The sequence below is a fragment of the Pholis gunnellus genome (genome assembly GCF_910591455.1).
Source record: "Pholis gunnellus genome assembly, chromosome: 3".
Lineage (NCBI taxonomy): Eukaryota > Metazoa > Chordata > Actinopteri > Perciformes > Pholidae > Pholis > Pholis gunnellus.
In genome coordinates, this window is record NC_136529.1 from 17,360,349 (window position 1) to 17,378,934 (window position 18,586).

At 39.3% G+C, this 18,586-nt stretch overlaps 4 protein-coding genes across 4 annotated transcripts in view; 1 reads left to right on the forward strand and 3 right to left on the reverse strand.

Moving 5' to 3' along the window:
- Positions 1–1,166, reverse strand: part of LOC306694185 (bile acid-CoA:amino acid N-acyltransferase-like) — a gene marked incomplete at both ends in the record, with an annotated part of 12,555 nt that extends 11,389 nt beyond the window's left edge. The window contains one exon of the mRNA XM_079156923.1: positions 1,112–1,166. Coding sequence (XP_079013049.1) covers positions 1,112–1,166 — 55 coding nt within the window. The remainder of the gene's footprint in view (positions 1–1,111) is intronic.
- A 909-nt stretch (positions 1,167–2,075) lies between these two features.
- sys1 (SYS1 golgi trafficking protein) lies at positions 2,076–7,636 on the forward strand. Its single transcript, XM_079185842.1, has 4 exons — positions 2,076–2,213; positions 3,360–3,620; positions 3,720–3,787; positions 4,068–7,636. The coding sequence occupies exons 2-4, from the start codon at positions 3,459–3,461 to the stop codon at positions 4,306–4,308; spliced, it is 471 nt and encodes a 156-aa protein (XP_079041968.1). The 5' UTR covers positions 2,076–2,213; positions 3,360–3,458; the 3' UTR covers positions 4,309–7,636.
- Positions 7,637–9,588: 1,952 nt separating this feature from the next.
- Positions 9,589–11,512, reverse strand: LOC306714158 (neuritin-like; the record flags this gene model as incomplete). The annotated part of the gene is made up of 3 exons (XM_079184113.1): positions 9,589–9,817; positions 10,581–10,737; positions 11,461–11,512. The coding sequence occupies 3 exons, from the start codon at positions 11,510–11,512 to the stop codon at positions 9,589–9,591; spliced, it is 438 nt and encodes a 145-aa protein (XP_079040239.1).
- A 707-nt stretch (positions 11,513–12,219) lies between these two features.
- On the reverse strand, positions 12,220–17,319 carry LOC306694131 (translocon-associated protein subunit alpha-like). Its single transcript, XM_079156857.1, has 9 exons — positions 17,185–17,319; positions 15,943–16,076; positions 15,754–15,847; positions 15,432–15,559; positions 14,878–15,012; positions 14,391–14,467; positions 13,507–13,585; positions 13,168–13,261; positions 12,220–13,077 (listed from the first exon to the last, which is right to left on the reverse strand). Exons 1-9 carry the CDS (start codon positions 17,252–17,254, stop codon positions 13,013–13,015), a joined length of 876 nt encoding a protein of 291 aa, XP_079012983.1. The 5' UTR covers positions 17,255–17,319; the 3' UTR covers positions 12,220–13,012.
- Positions 17,320–18,586: the final 1,267 nt, after the last annotated feature.

The following is an 18,586-nucleotide window of genomic DNA, read 5'->3' on the forward strand; positions in this document are numbered from 1 at the left end:
CGAAAAAAAAAAGAAAAAAAAAATCCTGCGCTTTTATTTTGATGGGGATTTTGTATGCAGCCTGTCTGCTCGCTTGTGTGCACGTCTGAGACCGCGCACCTAGTGGGGCTGGCCCCACCGAGGCGGGTCTATGAAGCAGTTTAGCCAATCGCTGATTAAAGATATAAATGAGTGACATACAATTTAGCCAATCAGCGTCCTCAAATAGATTCAGAGTGGGGCCTAGCTGCGCGTTCTCGTCAGGAGAAGTCTCTACAGGCGAGCGTGAGCGCCAGCGCGAGCACTACTCCTCCAAGATCCTGAGAGGAGAAGTTTGAGGAGAAAGTACAGTGAAAGAGCTGATCCCAGATCAGCCTGACCTCACAATCAGACAGCAGACTAGCGGGAAAGAGAAGCAGTACATGAAGCTTCTCTACTAGCTGTACCAGACAGGTTTGGCTAGCTGGATGCAGTCATGCTAATAACTTATTTAGCTTTTTAAAACACCGGGGACAGATCCAGCATGGACAGTTAGGGAGTGAGGGATGAGGAGGTAAGGAAACATGAGAACACCAGGGCACACATGAGAACTCTGTCAAGCTACATATTAAGCAAAGTGAACATCTTTTCTTCTACATAGTTTCATGACAACTTGGTCATGGAGGCATCAACATTTAATTGAGATGGTAAATTAACAGTGAAAACTCATCATAGCTTATATCTATAAGCGTGTGTTTTATAGTATACTGAATATTATTATATGATATATATAATACTGAATTCCCTGTGAGGGTGACTAAAATAAGATGTCCTGACGTGTTTTTCAAAATGTTATTTACTGCTTTTTTGTGTTGGAATAAATGTTGAATATTTAACTGCAAAGTAGTAATGCGTGTTTGATGCCTTAATTTTTTTACATTAAATCATACTGGGGTGTTTGCTGAAATTGATTGGATGGCCCCACCTAGAACATTTTCCACCAGCCGCCACTGATAAATAGTCTCAGATGGTCATATAAATCACAGTCAGTCCTTCATAGCACATTTACTCCAAGTCAAAGTAGATGTTACTGCTCATTTCTCACCCAAGTTCTACAATGACTTCTAAAACCACAATAAAGAACAATTCTTACCCATAGCCCGAACCAAACATGCCAGGTTCCTGTGTACACCGATGCATGGTACCATTTTCGTTTCTATTAGTTGTCGCACTGTTGTCACACTCACACTCACTCTGAACATTTTCGCCTTCCGGGTCATATCTATATATATATACATTAGTTACATAAGATAAACGGAGAGTTAAATATTAAACCTGACAACTGATCCAATCGTTATACTCTGCTGCAAAGTCATGTCGACCTTTGTTAACCATTGTCCTGCATAACGGCCTATCGTGTTAGATTCTGCTTCATGACTGGCTAAGTCCTGAAATATGTGGATCTTTTCAGTTTATACTTCACACATTATATTCAGCTGTGAGTCACCCGTGACTGTGTCAAATCAATCTTTACTGTGGTAAAAGTATCAATAATGCAATATAAATATATTCCGTTACAATTAAGTCTTGCATTCAAAATGTTCAAAGTGACAAAACGTTATTAAAGAATACAATTAAACGTGTTTGTTAGAGATGTGTATACTGTTTTATTCTGAAATTATATTACATAACGTTACTGACAGCATGATACATAAATAAATACATCTTCATGACCTACGTGTAGCCTATTATTATTTTACTTATATTTCATTTCCTTATCTGCATATTTATTACAAAATTGTGTTTGATACATATACTGCATATAATAGATTTTATATAGGCGACTTTAACGTATACGGTTACATCCAACGGAAAGTAAAACAACGAAGATTTCAAAGTAAACGTTGCGCTAGCTTAAAAGGATAAAAAACAAACATCGAGTACGTAATAGAAAGCACACATGTAGCTATCATATAATAATTATTACATTTCCTCCATCAGTTGTTAGCAGAACAAATATTTTAACGGAAAACCAGTGCAAATCGTCTCAGTAATACGTCTACGGTATTTTACTTTGAAATAAACTGATAGCTTGTAGTTTTATTGCCGGATCCACCGCCGTGACTTCCGTGTTGTTAACAAGGTACAACCGATGACTAGTTAGGCCTTGACAGTAAAGTTTTGAAAACAGTAAAGCAACCGAAGAAGTTATCGTTAGTATGGCGAGTCTGAGACCTCTGTGACCCGGTGCTCAGGTCTGTATCAGCTGTCCAGATGTTTCGTTAACACAGCTGTCACGCTGCTCCTAAAGAAAACACGCATGCTAACATGGGGTAACTTGTTGGTTATCTTTACGTTGCCGACAAGAAACAGCGTTGGTGTTGTTTACATCCACAATTAAATGTCTGCGCTAACTTGGCTTTTATGTTTGCTTGAATTGAATGTCACTGGAGGTGTTTGTGTTCTGAACTGAGCTAACAGGCTGTGATGTGTTCCATGAGCGTTAACGTTAGCATTGCTAACCGTTGTGTTTGTGGTGGTGGACAGCTAACAGCTAGCAGCTAGCTAGGTGCTTGGCTCAGTTAAATCTAGATAGATACACCAGTGGAGGTTTACTCGAGGTATTTATTGTACATTGAAAGGACCCTTCGCTCTCCTATTATGTTGTCACATGCAGTTAACTATACAGTCTATGAATGTTACTGAAATCGCACAAACAATTATATATATATATGTATGTATGTATGTATGTATGTATGTATGTATGTATGTATGTATGTATGTATGTATGTATGTATGTGTTTGCTGTTAGAGATATCTATAGATATGCTAGTTGAACATGGCCAGATGCTCTCATATAGAGGTGGAGTTTTGCATTACCTCATATTCTTTGATTGATTAATTACAGATTATCCATTGCTTATCTTTTCATATCTATTAATTTGACCTTTTAGCTGTATTCAAAGTTTAAATTTGATATAAAAGATGAAAAAGGGACAATATTGCATTGATTATATTCCTGGCCTGTTGACAAAGTAACATTCGTAGTTGATTTTGTACGGTAGTTGACTGTTTGTACAGCTTGAACTATTCACATGTTATGCACACACCGATTACCCCAATAACTAAATACCACTCGATATGTACAAGCTTTTAGAGGGTATTTGATTTGACTGCCTTTTTTAACAGTAAAGCTCATTGTGAGGTCCAGCACTTCACTTTACAAACACTTCTACCTCATGCAACACCCAAGATAGTGCTCCTTTGGATTTAAGTCTATACTTCTTATTCCATCTGTTAAAATAAGGACACAACTGTTCATACGGTACTTTAAAGCGGTGTAGCTGGCTGACATGATCTATGTTAATACATTTCATTAAGTTTTACTTTTTGTGTTTCAGATTCTGAGCTCACACGCAGGTCAAACTAGATGGCCCAGCTGGTAACAGGTAACAGGTAACCTGCTGTTAATACACTGGTACGTGTAACATCAGTCTGCGATGGCCAGTCACTTCCGCAGCTACATCTGGGACCCGGTCCTCATTGTGAGTCAGATTGTGTTGATGCAGTGCATCTACTACAGCTTCTTGGGCCTTTGGTTAGCTGGAGTGGACAGTCTGGTGCAAACTACTCGGTCACTGGACCAGATCTTCAGCTATGAAGTAAGTTATACGATCTCTGCCAGCAGCTGCGTGGCGTATATTTCTGGCACATTTCTAGACCCTCAAAATGGTATTCCAATCTTTGTTTTGCTTTGGAAGGTCCTTGGTTTTGCAACAATCCAGGGCAGGCTCTCAATGATGGCATTCATCTTGAACTCTCTTACCTGGTGAGTCAGTCGGAGCTGTAACACTTCTTACTAAAATGCTGTTGTTCAAGTATCAGAATCAGCTTTACAATCAACGGGTTTTACACTAGTTGGACTAAACGACTGAAAAATATATTTATTTTCATACAAATAAAATGGATTATATCTTTATATTTGGTATATGGAAGGACTTGAACAGTTACAACTTTGCAGGGGCATTTCTTTAATATTCACACAAAACTGAAGCATAAATAAGCATGGCTTGTATCGTAACAACTTTTCTGTGTCATTTCTCCTGCAGCGCCCTCGGTCTGTGGTTCTTCATCCGTCGGGGGAAACAGTGTCTGGACTTCACAGTCACTGTGCACTTCTTCCATATGATTGGCTGCTGGATCTATAATGCTCATCTTCCATCTGCCCTGTCCTGGTGGCTCGTCAATGTAGCCTGTATGGCGTTGATGGCTGTAATCGGAGAGTACTTGTGCATGCGGACTGAGCTCAGGGCTATTCCAGTCAATAGTGGACCCAAATCTAACCTGTGAGATTTTGCCGATACCACGGTGAAAACTTTTGGACGTTTAACCCCTGAGGAACTCGCTCAGAGGAGGTTTTTTCACTGCTTTCAAAAGAAATGGAGCATGAACTTCCATCAGCGTAGACGTTGGATTGTCATCCATCGTCTCTTCAAGTGATAAACCAGATGAACTGATCTATTTATTGTTCACAGCTGCCGTTAAATGTTGGACAGTGTTAACTCTGTAGCAAAAGATACATGCTTCATCGCTGATAAAAGCAGATGTTAATTCACACCGTTCTTGGAACCTAATGACAATACATTTTATTTTAAGTAATTGCACGTTTGTGTTCATTTTAATTACAACAACATGAGCATCCCACTTGCTCATTTTAAGATTTACCATATTTTTTTCAGATGCATCCACATCTTCAAATGACAAATTGAAACGTCGGAGCAAATGCAGATTGTCTTATAAAGCAGCAGAGCAGCAACACAAAATGTTCCTCTCTCTTTGTGTTGGTATAATTACAAGCTGGCTGGGTTGGCACACAAACGTGAACATGATGTGATACTTTGGATTTAAAATTGAAATGTTACAGTCACTGCACTTTAGAGATGTCAATGTGCAAATGTACCTATTGAGATTTTATTATGTTTTCTTACAGCTGCATCTTTAAAGTTAAATGTTGGGTAACAAGTTCGGTGTTCAAAGAGGTTTTATGACACAGTAATTGATAATTTTGTAAATCCAAATGTAGGAAAACGTTTTCTGCTTCATAATCTCAATACATCATTAGTCAGAAGTATAAAATCTGGTTAATTTCTACGATTAATTTAGCACACAATGCTCAGTTTCGGCCTTCCTTGTCGAGCTTGTACATCATATTACCCAGCTTGTGTTGATTGTCTCCGTCTCTTTATGTCATGATTTATTATGCAGACATGGCGGCCACTTTGGGAACAGTTTGTCAGCCACCAGCTGTGTTCTGACAACAGATTGTCTGTGTTTCTGTGGGGGATGTGATATGAAATGTGCAGCACTGGTGGTTTCTGGAACACTTCTCATTTTACAATGGCTTTTAAAACACTGTCAAAATGATCTACATATTATTAGAGTGCCATGTCCTGTAACACATAGTGGTATATATTTTTACTCTGCGTGGTGAATGTCAGATCAAATCTCTGCAGCTTTGATAGTGTGGACTATGCAGTGTCTGCTTTTGAGGTAGAGGTTGATGTTTACAAGCTGTACAAGAGTTGGACATTATGTGAAATTCACTTATTTGTTTTCTTGATGAGGTTTAGAGAAAGATATCAATTATACCACTCACATGTCTGTCCATTTAATATATGACTACCGCTAGCTTAGACTGGAAACTCTGAAAAACCTACCCTGTTGTCCAAAGGTAAATACATTAAACCCAACACCTCTTAAGATGACTAATTAACATGTTGTATCTCGATTGATTAAAACTCAAGTCTAAAAATGACACGTTGAGCTTTTACCGAGTTTTCGTGCTGAACTATTTCTTTGCTGGGTGCGGTGATATCCTGGAGTCTCGTTGGCAACCACAGCTTTTCTTCAGTTTTCTCACAGATTAAACAAGATGTAAAGTGTTAATCAATGCGCTGTAGAAGTGCTGGTAGGCGTATTCTACTACATTCAGAGCCAGGCTACCTGTTTCCGACCCATTTCCAATCTTTATGGCTGCTGGCTGTAGCTTTATATTTGCACAAACATGAGAGTGGTATCAATCCTCTGATCCAAAGAAAGCAAATGAGCGTACATCCCAAAGTGTCGACCTCTCCTCTGTTGTGTTCAAAACCATGACGACACTTTCTAAGCCAGTGTTCCGTACTGTTTTATGATTTTTTTTGCAGCCGCTGCTCAAGGTTTTCACATGCGACGCCAACTATTCTTTAACATAAACATTAGTTTTTATAATGTGTTTAAATACAAAGTACTGGACAGATGGACCTATTAATGTAATTACAATTGCACATTTTCTTTCTTCCTCTCTGAAGATTTAAACACAGGGTGTTGGCACCAACATCAAGGAATTATGTTGCAAGTGCTTTTGTGCATATGCTGTTTAATAAAACACTACCAGGTCATATGGATGCTTATAAATCTCAGTCAGGAAACTGTAGGTGATAAAAATAATTGGCCATTATGCTTCAGACATCAAAGATAGGTCCTCTAATGAGGGGCACACCACAAGCGTGTCTTTAGATCTCTGAAAGTTTTCCACCCCGGGCCAAGATCCTTCAATTCCTGTCTCTGACTGTCTCTTCTGGAAGTGTCCAGGTGGAAAGAAGCAGATGGGAGAAGTACTAACGAGTAAAACTACTTCTTGCAATCCTTATTACCAACACTTTGCTTCAGGGAGGGCTAAAAACAGACACTGTAAGTGAGTCGTACAGCAGAAGGCTTACTGCATCGATTCACTACTTTACCCTTTTGTGTTTCTAGATCTTTGTTATCCATTATTTTTATTGAAGGTGCTGCACGCACACACACACACACACACACTGTGTTTTAAACATGGCGCTTTATTATTACAAACACATTACTTTGCCATATATTGCTTTATACAGTCTTGTAAATAGTGTGCTTTTCTATCAGTAAACAAAAAAGAAACATTGATATAGAACTTGCTTTTACATTCAGAAGTTCTTTCCGTGTTTGAACTGCCGTTAGGGTTCATTTCTTGTGGTATAACGCTTATGATAACACAATTCATGCTCTTTTCAACAGCATACAAAAGGATACGAGTCCTCTCTTTAAGAAGTGATCGTACATATTGCTCATGCTTTGGGGACATCACAACTGTTTTTGTATTCTCACCACCAGACACACAATGGATGACATAATGCGAGCATGAAATAAATAGAAACAACTAGAACAAACATGCTAAGAGAGGTGGAGGTGGGTGGGTGATACTCTGAGGAGCTATAGCCTAACTTCATGCACAGATCAATACCACCATACATGTTGTCCGAGGTGAAATCAACATAATGTTCATTATTCTGAAGCACTGTCACTAAAATGATCATGCATTTGGGATCAAAGAGATAATTCCTATGAGGACCATCAGAATTAAAGGAAATATGCAAATTGTGACACCGTTTTGGAAAAACAAACAAAACAAATCAATGCTTTCACTCTAAAACTCCAGATTCTTTGAAGAAAATGCAACCTAAATACTGATTCATAGTGATTAAACGACCATTATAATTAGTAATACCTCACATGGCTTATGGCTTATTGTGTATGTCCATGTTATCGTGTCAAACTAACACTTCTGTTGAGATTCACGACAATCGTTTTTGGCTGCTTTTGAAGCTTAATATCAAGCCTGGATTTCTCAAAATGAGATTGAATAAAAGCATGAAACAGATAAATTGAGCAGCACAGTTAATCTGTTTTGTTTGATATCATAATTCTGCAATGCATTAATGGGTTGATCATGAATACTATTGATACAAAAGTGACTGGATTATTTTTTTTACAAAAATAAGGTTTTGCTTTTGCATATCATTTGACTTTAGATCAACTATAGTTGTTTAAAAGTGAAATTAATTATTTTTTCTTTAAAAATCTCTGTAATATAATCCACCCCTGTGTTGTCTATCCGCATACTGTTTGAAATACTGTGTTTATTCAGTACTTACAGGTAAAGTTTTAGTAATATCGTGCTAATTACAAGTGAGCATTTTCACAAAAAATGGAGCAGGTATTAATGAAACAACACTGAACATTCACAATTAAGATTTCCTTTTTTACAGAAACATCAACAGGTCAGAAGTTTGATCGATCATAAGACTGAACCAAAGCGTGGGACGAGGCTCAGAGAGCAAAGAAGAGAAAGTGAACGTGTGAGGTCGTGTCAGGATGTTGGTTTTTGGTGTCTTTATAGCAGCCGTGCAACATCAACCACAACGGGCTGAAGTGTTGGAGGGGCAAAGTGTTAGACAAGTGGCTTGATTGTCACTTACACAAACATTTACTACACCTGAAAACAGATTAAAGGGTCATTTCACCTATAATACATCTGAACGTTGTTTAGTTGCTAGCTTTAGTGTAATTAAGTCTGACAGATTCATGTCTGGTTCTGTATTTAGGTTTGGTCCTTTCACTGATCAATAACATATTCAAATAGTTCCTTAATGACTGAGATAAAAAGATTTGCCAAGATATTGTAGTTATTTTTGGTGAAGTGCTCCTTTAAATGTTTTCTTGCAATGTGACAGCTATTACATCACGATGGCTTGGCTGGATTTATACAAACTCACTGATTAAAATTGCTTAAATCTGCTTTCTTGTCGAGTAGTAGATGTGACCATCGATACCACTCTCATGTCTGTACACGAAATGTTACACTAAAAGCTACAGCCAACAGCAAGTTGACTTGGTGGAGCTAAAGGACAAGGAAACAGGAGGAAAAGGATCCAAAGGTAACAAAATCCGCCCCTCCGGTCATTCCTAAAGCTCACTAATTAACATTTTATTTGTTTAATCCGTACAAAAGTGTAAAAAAAAAGTACAAGTTGCGGTTGTACGAGGAGTGATGTGTCAAACCATTTCTCAGTCGGAAGCAGCCATAGCAGCCGTGTGCTAAGCTAAGCTAACTGGCTACTGGCTGTAGCTTTATATTTAGTGTACAGACATGACAGTGGTATAGATCTGCTCAGCCAACTCCCAAAATGTTGAACTATTCCTTCAACTATCATAAACCCATAGAATACAGGGAGTGGGCACACACTAACACCTTGCTGTCTTAGAATATAATGAAAACTCCTGAAATACTGCTTTAAAAAAATTACCTCAGAGTTGATTCCACAAACACTGAACATGATAATGTTCATAAATATAGTATCTATTGCATTAGATTGTACCGGTGATATTGTGTCCACTCCTTGTAATATTGGTGACCCAGAGCCACAGGTGTCTGGCTGTTTGTATCTGAAATCCCTTGAATACTTGGCTTGTTTGCTTTACTCTGCCTGGACTGATTAGTTGGCTGAAATGTAGTTTTCTCAACTACAGTACTAGTTTCTAGACATCAGGGAGGATCAAGCTGAGGTATTTGAGGAGATTTCAAACATTATTCATGACAGCAAATATTGATTGGCTAGCCACAGACCCGCGTGGCTCTGAGTCAAAATAATCCTCATTATTTAATCACTCATCCCTCTTAAATCCTTGGCTTTAAGTTTGAACTCAGGAGGACTGAACCCAGAGGAATTTGAGGCCCTCGTCATCACCCCTCCCATCTCCTGCACCCCCGCCCCCGCCCCCGATTTATACGGGGAACCAGTTGGTCATGATCAGCACGCCTATCAGGGGCAGGGCAAGGGCAGCAAGAGGTGAACTTATGCTGGGCGAGGAGCTGGGGCTGCACAGGTCGAACAGACTACCCTGGAAGCGCATCTTCATGGAGTCCTGCCTCAGAGTCTCCCAGATGGAGCTGACTTCCTCCTGACAGTCGGACAGCGCTGTGAGGGCACATGTGTGGAAAGCTTCCCAGTGGCTGTGACAAAAAAACAAACAAATGCATCATCAGATCAACGCTGCGTCTGCCATTTCACGCAAGAATTCATCCTACAGCATGCAGACGTGTCATGGATTAAGATGCTTGCCAGCAATCTATCAGTCAGACGTGATGATGGTTATGGTGGCTTCAAATAAGTCAAACTGAGCTTTAATTACCATGGCAACTGCATCAGAGAGTGAAACAATATCGCAGATGATATTGCAAGAGGGCCATTTTCAACAGAAGGCTTATGTGTAAAGCTTTGTCTTAAACATACTGTTCAGGGGTTGAAGAGTGCATTCCGTAACAATGTCAAAAAAACGTCCTCGGAATTTCATTACTGCTGCAGCAAAGTCATAAATTATTTAGGAGAATGGCTCAGTGTCTCAGCACCATTCATTTCTCTAGTCTCCCTCTGAGATCTTGGCATCTGCTCCTTTTCTCTCCAGCATTTTATCAAGAGATGCACACGTCATACTATACCTGTCTGTATTCATTCACTGTATCATGCACTATTTCATACTTTTTCAACTGAAATACAGTTTTGTGCACAGTGCTGTAGATAGTCGTCTTTTACTGAAGGTTTTTTTTATTACAGTCCATCTCAGCTGCTTTGTCTTTCAGTTCTCGCCTTCTCTTTTTAAAAGCGACTTTATCTGTTTAGGTAAAAACATACCGATTCCTTTTGAGGATGTCCCATGTGCGCAAGTGGGTGCGGCATGCTGTTCACACACTCACTCAATCATAAAGTTATCATCACCTGCACACGGCTTCCACTCCCCTCTCGCTGGTCACGTTCTCCTGATAGTTGTCCATGCTATCGCCCAGCTCCAGGACACAATCAGAAAAGTCCTTATAAATGTTCTCACACTTCACATCTACATCTGAGTCTCCTGACACCATCAGGGACAAGAATACTGCAAAACACACACAAATGATGGCTTAGTCGAGTTTATAGGCACAAGCAAAATAAGTAATTTATTTCTAATTTGGTAATTTACTTATGTGTGGAACAGTCGGTCTGGTTTATCTTTTTCTACCATCTCCCAACATCAATTACTGCTCATGATCATGCAACTTTTTTTCACATAAACACAGTATTTCATTCAATTTGTGTTTGATTTTGATTGCGTTTTTAACATTCCTTTTTGCAATCCTGTGTAATCTGAACTTTATTTTAGGCAAATGTCAGTGGGCTGTGAAGCAGATGTTACCACAATAATCCTGAACACTGCATCACATTCCTTCCACAAAATGCTAAAACGTGTCGATAATGCACTATTGTGCAAGAGGACAATGCAAAATACGCACAATTCAAGCAGTAAATATTCGTAAAAGTGGCGTTTAAAAAAAATAAATCAGTTTGGTGTTTTTTTTATTTTTCGATCTTGCACGGACAAAAGCACTCTATCACCTATAGACACCTAGTTTCTATTGTCGATGGGTGTAGGCTACTACAAGCCACGGTGCAGGTCTCATCCCCATCACGCAACACAGATGGAGATAAATAAAGATTGCAATCAATGGCGTGACATGTCTGATGCAGGGAAAGAAAAGGTGTAAGGCAGTTCTCTGTGTCAAACAATCCAAAGTGGCTTGCAGTCTAAATACAACCGGAGGTGCAGCTTGTGATATCTTACCCAAGGCAAACGCAAGAATCCCTGCGATCTTCGTCGACATGAAAAATCCCATATCATCCCATTTCAAGCCAAGCGGAGGGCGCGGGATGCTGCCGAGGCACTCGTGAATCGTGTCAGAAAAAAAAGCGGAGCTTAGTCACACGGAACCGATTAACTGCCCATTATTAATGTGTGTCGGTGTGTATCAGTGATTAAGCGGCGATAAACACTTAGTGGGTGTGTATACAGTCTTTCCCTGCTCCGGCCGACTGCTGACGTTACATGCCCCCCCGGCGCGCGCTGAGCTCATCTTCCCCCCTCAGCACCGGACAGCTCTCACCTCCCCGAGGAAGAACCACCGAACAACACTCCTGTAGCACACGGAGGACTCGCAGGATGCCCCTGCTGGTTATCTGACACTATAGCTCGCACTTTATAGATCGTGTCTGATGTTATCTCAATGTCGAAGCTCCTCTTTGTTATTATACACGTCTTATATTACAAGTGTTTTATATATTCCATGTGTTTCAAGTTCAAATCGGATGCAGTCCTGTCCACTCCACAATGCAAAGATTGGGTGCCTTTTAAAAGAAGTTGTATTATTTTCTATTATTTAATGTTTCAGATGTGTTTTTTTTTTTACCCAAACAATAAAATAATGGTTAGTTGCAACCCTACATGTCATTTCCTTTCCTAAAGTGGCACCATCCACATTTTACTGAAACTGTCAGAGAATGCAGAAAACAACACGTTTTTAAGTGAGCAACTAATGGGACAAAATACACTTTGTTCACCCTTTTATTGTCTCTTTATCCCAAAAGAAATGGCTTGCAATTCAACGGCACTTAGTAAAGAGTTTGCAATGCTCAACCAAGGAGAAGTTACATTACAACACGGTGAAACACAGGTAAACTAACCTGCAGAAACCTCAAGAGAACACTGTTTAGTATACGTTGTCATTGCAGCTGCCATTGCTCCACTGAAAAACATATATTTACTTTTAGAAACCTCTTGCTATATGTGACTGGATGGTAGCAGAGGGGTATCAGTGGGAAACCTTTTAATCTACTTTTTTCTTAACATTAAGTATCTGCAGGGCACTGCAGATACAGTACAGACAGGCACAAGGGTGTTTGCATGATAGAGAAGTCATTCAATTATGACTTGACAGCATTCATAAAGCCAGCAGGTTGATTTATTCTGCTTTCTTTTCGGGAAGGTTTGTACCACAATCGCTTTTTTTTTCCCCCCACAAAAACTTGAGTGACTTATTGGTTAATTTTTTATCACCTTTCACACACACACATACTGATAAAAAAACGTCCCTTTCAAAGTGGACTGTAGTTCAGTCCTGTTAGTGTCTAAATGGCCTTGCTCTGATCAGAGCAGTAGAGTCCAGGATGCGCTCTGGTCTTCGATGCAGCAGGATGAGATCCACACAAACATCTGGAACACGCTGCTCGGGTTGGAAATGTTGATCCCTTGTAAATGGGAATCGGGTTACAGCGGCGAGGAAATGGGCTTTGAAAGCCTGATGGACAGTATGATGATGATGATGGATGGAAACGGAGTTTTATTGATCGGCTCCAGCTGCCCTATTGGTTCTTTTCCGTGGAGATGCTTTAGGGGAAGCCTTGTCTGTAAGACAGGATGCAAAGATCAGATTTGTGTAACACTAATGTGAGCAAACAAATCAGTTGAAACAGTTGGCGATAAAACTGAACATACTCATGACATTGAGAGTCTCCTGAGGAATCCAGCTGATGTCCACATCGTTCATCCCACCAGTGCCCTTCTCTATTTTCACAGAGATCCTCTTTTTCTGCAAAAGACAAGTTGAAAGACAACATGTTTAATTAAAAAAAACATGTTATCCAAGAGCCTGCTTCAATATCAACGTCTTCCTGTCTAAGGAAAAACAAAATCACTTGTTAACGTGCACTCTAATCCATTTGCTGCCATTGACTTTATACACGGGAAATGACTCATCCCATCTACATCATGTAGACCAAACATACATATCTTAACATGAAGAATAAAAGCAGCCGATAGAAGACAAACACATACCGTCCTCGTCTCCAGCACCTGGTACAACCCAAAGACCACCAGAGCTCCCAGTCCAACCAGGAAGATGTACAAGAACATTCTGCAGAAAGAAAACAGAATCAGAATGAAAGCATTGAATGAAAGAGTTCCTCAGCTACATTTGTTTTTCATACCCTACTCTGTAAGTGAAGCATGGCTACTGACTGAAATATAGTTTACTTTACTTACATACCCACTATGATGCGTGGTCACAATGTGAAGCCATCTACGTTTCAAATGGTTTTTTCGCGATGCAATTTATGTAAATATCTGTAGCAACCAAGCAAGTTGAAGATGGATGTATGAAAACATTTCCATCACTTTTCCTAAATATTCTGCGGTTGACTTACTGAATACTGTATGGATATTATATAGAAGCACAAACAAGCCATCAGAAAATAGCAATATTCAAGCAAACGGCTCCCTTTATCAGCAACTGAAAGGTTTTAGCATAAAGACCAGTCGAAAAAAATGTACCCCTTTGTGCCCTGAAATGACTTTTTAAGTGATCAGTATCTGAAACATTTTTGGTTTTGGGATTTTAGGATGCAAAACACTTTGCTTTGCCTGAATAATTTGCTGGTGACAGTTTCTGCCTCTTGCACCAGCAGCACAGTTTTGACAACTAATCTCTTTGTGCCAATTTCACACCTCCTTTTTACAGGTTCGTACATGTGCTGCAATAATCTGGGAACGCTGGTATTGTGAAGCCTTAGATAACTGCATGTAAGGGACATTTCCAAAAATTGATAGGTGGGCAAAAATAACTAGATATAAACATCAGTTACATACAACTGAGATGCAGAAATTGGTTTAATATGTCAACCTACTGATTCTACGTGTATGTACGCGATAGAAAGCCTTACGTTTCTCCATCCAGTCCCTCTTCTAGCTCGACGATGTTGACAGTCTGGTTATAGATGGCAGTCTGAAACACGTTGCCCTGGAGAAAGAAATGTTAACTAGTAAGCGTAAACTCCAAGTGAACTTTCAAGAACTTTCTTTTTTAGAGCTGCACTTTAAAAAATCTAAACGTCAATATGACTCAGCATCTGTCACATCATTCGTTGATAGCATGGAAACAACAGTCAAAGCTCAGCAGGCAGAAAATAATGACAGCAAGGAGCCACCAGTCACCCTAATTATACAAAAACAATATAACTGTTTTATGAATATTAAAAAGACAAACGGCTTTGCTGACAATGACTTATTCAGGTATTAGTTTTCATGAATCATCAAATTTGAGACGGGCTGTGATAAACCTTCCTGCGTCTGACATCATCGCACCACATCTCAATGTGAACAGACCACAAATCTATTTTTGTATAAATAAATAATGAAAAACCTTTTTACCTCTGTGTCAAGATAATTGAGGAGGATAACAAGACCAAATGGGCGACCTGCCATGGGCTGAGCTGGGATGAAGGAGTACTCGAAGGAGGCCTGAGTCTGGGGCTGCACCACGGTGCTCAGAGGCAACGCTGTGAACTACACAAAACACACATCATTAATAGACTGACTTTGTTGCAATACAAACATACACAAACACATTAGATGCACAAGTAAAAATTCAATGGTGTAGATTTGTTCTTGTCTCCTACTTCAAGTAAAAGAAATGCTAGAAATCAATGCATCGGCATCAAAATAAAAACAAAAAAAGAGCATGTGTGCAACTGTAAGGGTTTATTTCATTAACCTCTATATTGTTCAGAATCATATTTTAACATACTCTTATATAATCACACCCCAAAAACCTTGAGACACGTATTATGGACTTTTTGAACATGTCATAATGAAAACCAATCAGCAAATGATCAGATTCTTGTATCAGATTTCACATAGAGTAAAAAAGTTGTAGCACATGTTTGCCAGTGTTTTTTTTATTTCTTATTTCAGATTAAACTCACGTTCTGGATGTAGAACTGGAAGTCTTGGGGGTAACGGAAGGAGGCCTCCAACGACTGAACGGTGAACTCCTGACTTCCCTTGTTGGTGAAACCCACCAGGAACCTCACAATTTCATTGGCAGGAAACTCTAAATTAATTATAAATACAAATAAATATAATGTAAAAGGCATAAATACTTATAAGATGAAGAAACAAAGCCAGAGAATTGCCGTATATGTCTCCCCATAAAACAGCAGTCTAGCATGATGTATTCACTTCGTGTAAATGCTGTAAAAGCTCACTGAATGAAATCCTAAAAAAAAAAAAAAGATCCAAACTCACCTTCTCCTGTCACGAAGACGATGGTTGTGTCGGCATCAGGGTGAGACGATGCCAGTTTATCGGCTGCTTCATCAGACTCTTCTTCGTCTCCTTCCTGAGGAGGAACATCGCATGACATCGTCTCTTGATCTCCAGCATGTAAATCTGTGGTCGGCTAAACTGCTGCATGATGAAAACATACATACATACCGTAGGTTGCATCTGATCTTCTTCAACAAGCACTTCTTCTTCTTCATCTTCCTCCTCATCTACTGCAGCTTCTGGGTCCTCAACAATGTCCTCAGCAATGTCCTCAGCAGAGTCTGAGTCTGCGGAGACGTGGCCTGCAGAACACACAACGATATATATACACGAGTTGTGGTTTAACCATCACAGGAAATAATGTTAATAAATATTATATTGTCCAGGATTTTGAGCAGTGTCCCATCTAAATACTGATGAATTGTGTTTTCCTGGTATTTTAAAACCGTGTTGGTAGTTTTATTTTCTCAGCTAGTAATCTTTTGACAGTTTTTAGTGGGCGAAATGGATAATTAACACATATCCACATTTACTGATAAGTTTTCTTTCATATCACTTTTTTTTGTGTGAATACATCAGCCAGCCCCGTTTCTTTGTGGAGAAACAAAAGCGTGGCTGTGAAAACAAATGTGTGAAAACATTATGATTTGATCGTCTTAAAAATAACAATGTAGCCCAATATCTCAGAACTAGAATACTACACACACCAGTAAGGCCATTCAGCAAACCAATCAATACATACTAAGGTGTAAAGTGATGACTTAGCTGCACGGATTGACCTGATAGTTCACAATCATTCAAATGCAATGCAAAATGAATGGCTGGGTCTACTTTCTAGGGTAACTGTTGATACATTGTGATTAATGTCTACAGACAAACCACTTTGTTGCCAGTTTAAAATAAACAAACAGGACAATAAAAGTCACCATTTAAATGTAAGTCAGCGGCAGTTAAAACAGCTTAGAGACACCAACAAACACACAGTGAGTTACCACCTTATCTATGGTGACGTGTCCCAGCAAGAGCGAGCCATTAACTGTTGCTGCATCCACAAAGACTTCTAGACTTCTTTTTCTTAAAATCACCTCTAAAGCGCAACAAAGTGAAACTTCGCTTTTCACGGCAGACATTGTTTTTTTGTTTTTTTCACGCTTCTACCGCAGCAGCTGTTTGGAGACGATCATTTTTCAGAGTAAAAGAGACGAGATACAACTTTATTACTATGAATTTAAACGTGCGGATACAACTTGTCTGTACGTTGAGGTTAGTGAAGCGGCGGTGGAGACTCAGAGCTGCTCGTGAGCAGCTACGTGACTGTGCCACGTCAATGTATGTGTGAGGCTGTCTAAAAACTTTTTAACTGGGGAGACGAGACGAACCGTCTGCTTTTAATCGAACAATAAGACTTACCGATGGATATCAATCCACAGGGGAAGGCCAGGAGAAACAGCAGCAGCAGTTTGGATCCGAAATTGACCATTTTGTCAGAGATAGAGGCTGAAGTTAGTAACACATCAGCGTTCAGGAGAGGAGAGGACAGCAGCGGAGCAGGAGGCGGGATTAGAGGCCGTAGACCCGCCTTCTAGGTCTGTCTGAGGTGTGAGGTCTGGGAGGGGCGACTGGTTCTTTTTGTTTTTTTATATATAGCTCCAGCGGGTTGTGTTTTACTCGTTTTTACTCACGGAGACTGTCTAACATGGGACAACTCTCATATTTTGTCTTTCAAACAATAGTGTGCAAACTTTAAAAAAGACATCCGGCTGTTTGTCCTTCAAAGTAACTCGTTCATAGACTTTAATTCGTATCAAATCACGATGATAGTTGACTTTTGCACATTTTGCTTTCTTGTACAGATGGGTTCTGCACTTGTCAGCACAATGGATTCAAATTGATTTCAACAGAATTAAGGGTAAGCTTGTAGTGCAGCATTATATTCTCTTAATGAAAAAGAAACTGCCCTTTTATATAGCAAAATGGGTGTTTGTTGTCTTTATTTTGCACATTTCTTTTTGTCACTTTAAATCCTGTGGTGTTTATGTGATGAATATAAATCCTTGAGTACTTCCATTATACTTCTACTTAACGTATTTCATCCAAACAATGTAAGTATTTGAAAAAGAGATGAATTGTTGTAGAATAAAGTTCCCATGAGTATGTTAGGTCTCTTCAATAGACACAGAAATGCAAAGCTTTTGACATGTTAGTGCATCAGTAATATAATGCAATACAATTACATACTCCGGGTTTACTCTGCTTTTTAATGAGTACTTTTACTGCACTTTAAATGCATTTTGCTGATAATGCTTCCATGCTTTTACTTAACATTTTGATTGCTATAACATTTATGTACATATATAAACAATATGTACGGTTTTAAAAAATACCTTGAGACCATCAGCCTATTAAAAGTATTTGTCTGATCACTATGTCATTAGACATTCCTGGAAAGGCTACAATAAACCAGTGTTCCAGTCTGCTTCAGAACTAATGTTTAGTCTCTGATTTGTCTGAGTTTGTGTGAACTTCGTATCAGGGTTCAAAGAGTGTCTGGAACCATTTAAATAGTGTCGGGTGTGGAACAACCAAAAGACCTCAAGATGTCACTGTAGCACAGTCACGCCAAAAGCATACTGTCTGTTGAAATCTAAAGAGAAAACGTGCTCGGTTAAGAAAAACAAAGTGAAGTCTTTCAGGATGATGAATCCTCCATTGAGACGTACATATTGTATTTCTCTAACTATTCCTTTGATTTCACACAGTGAATACAGAACACATCACGTCACCAGAACCTCTGTTGGACCCGTCCAACATA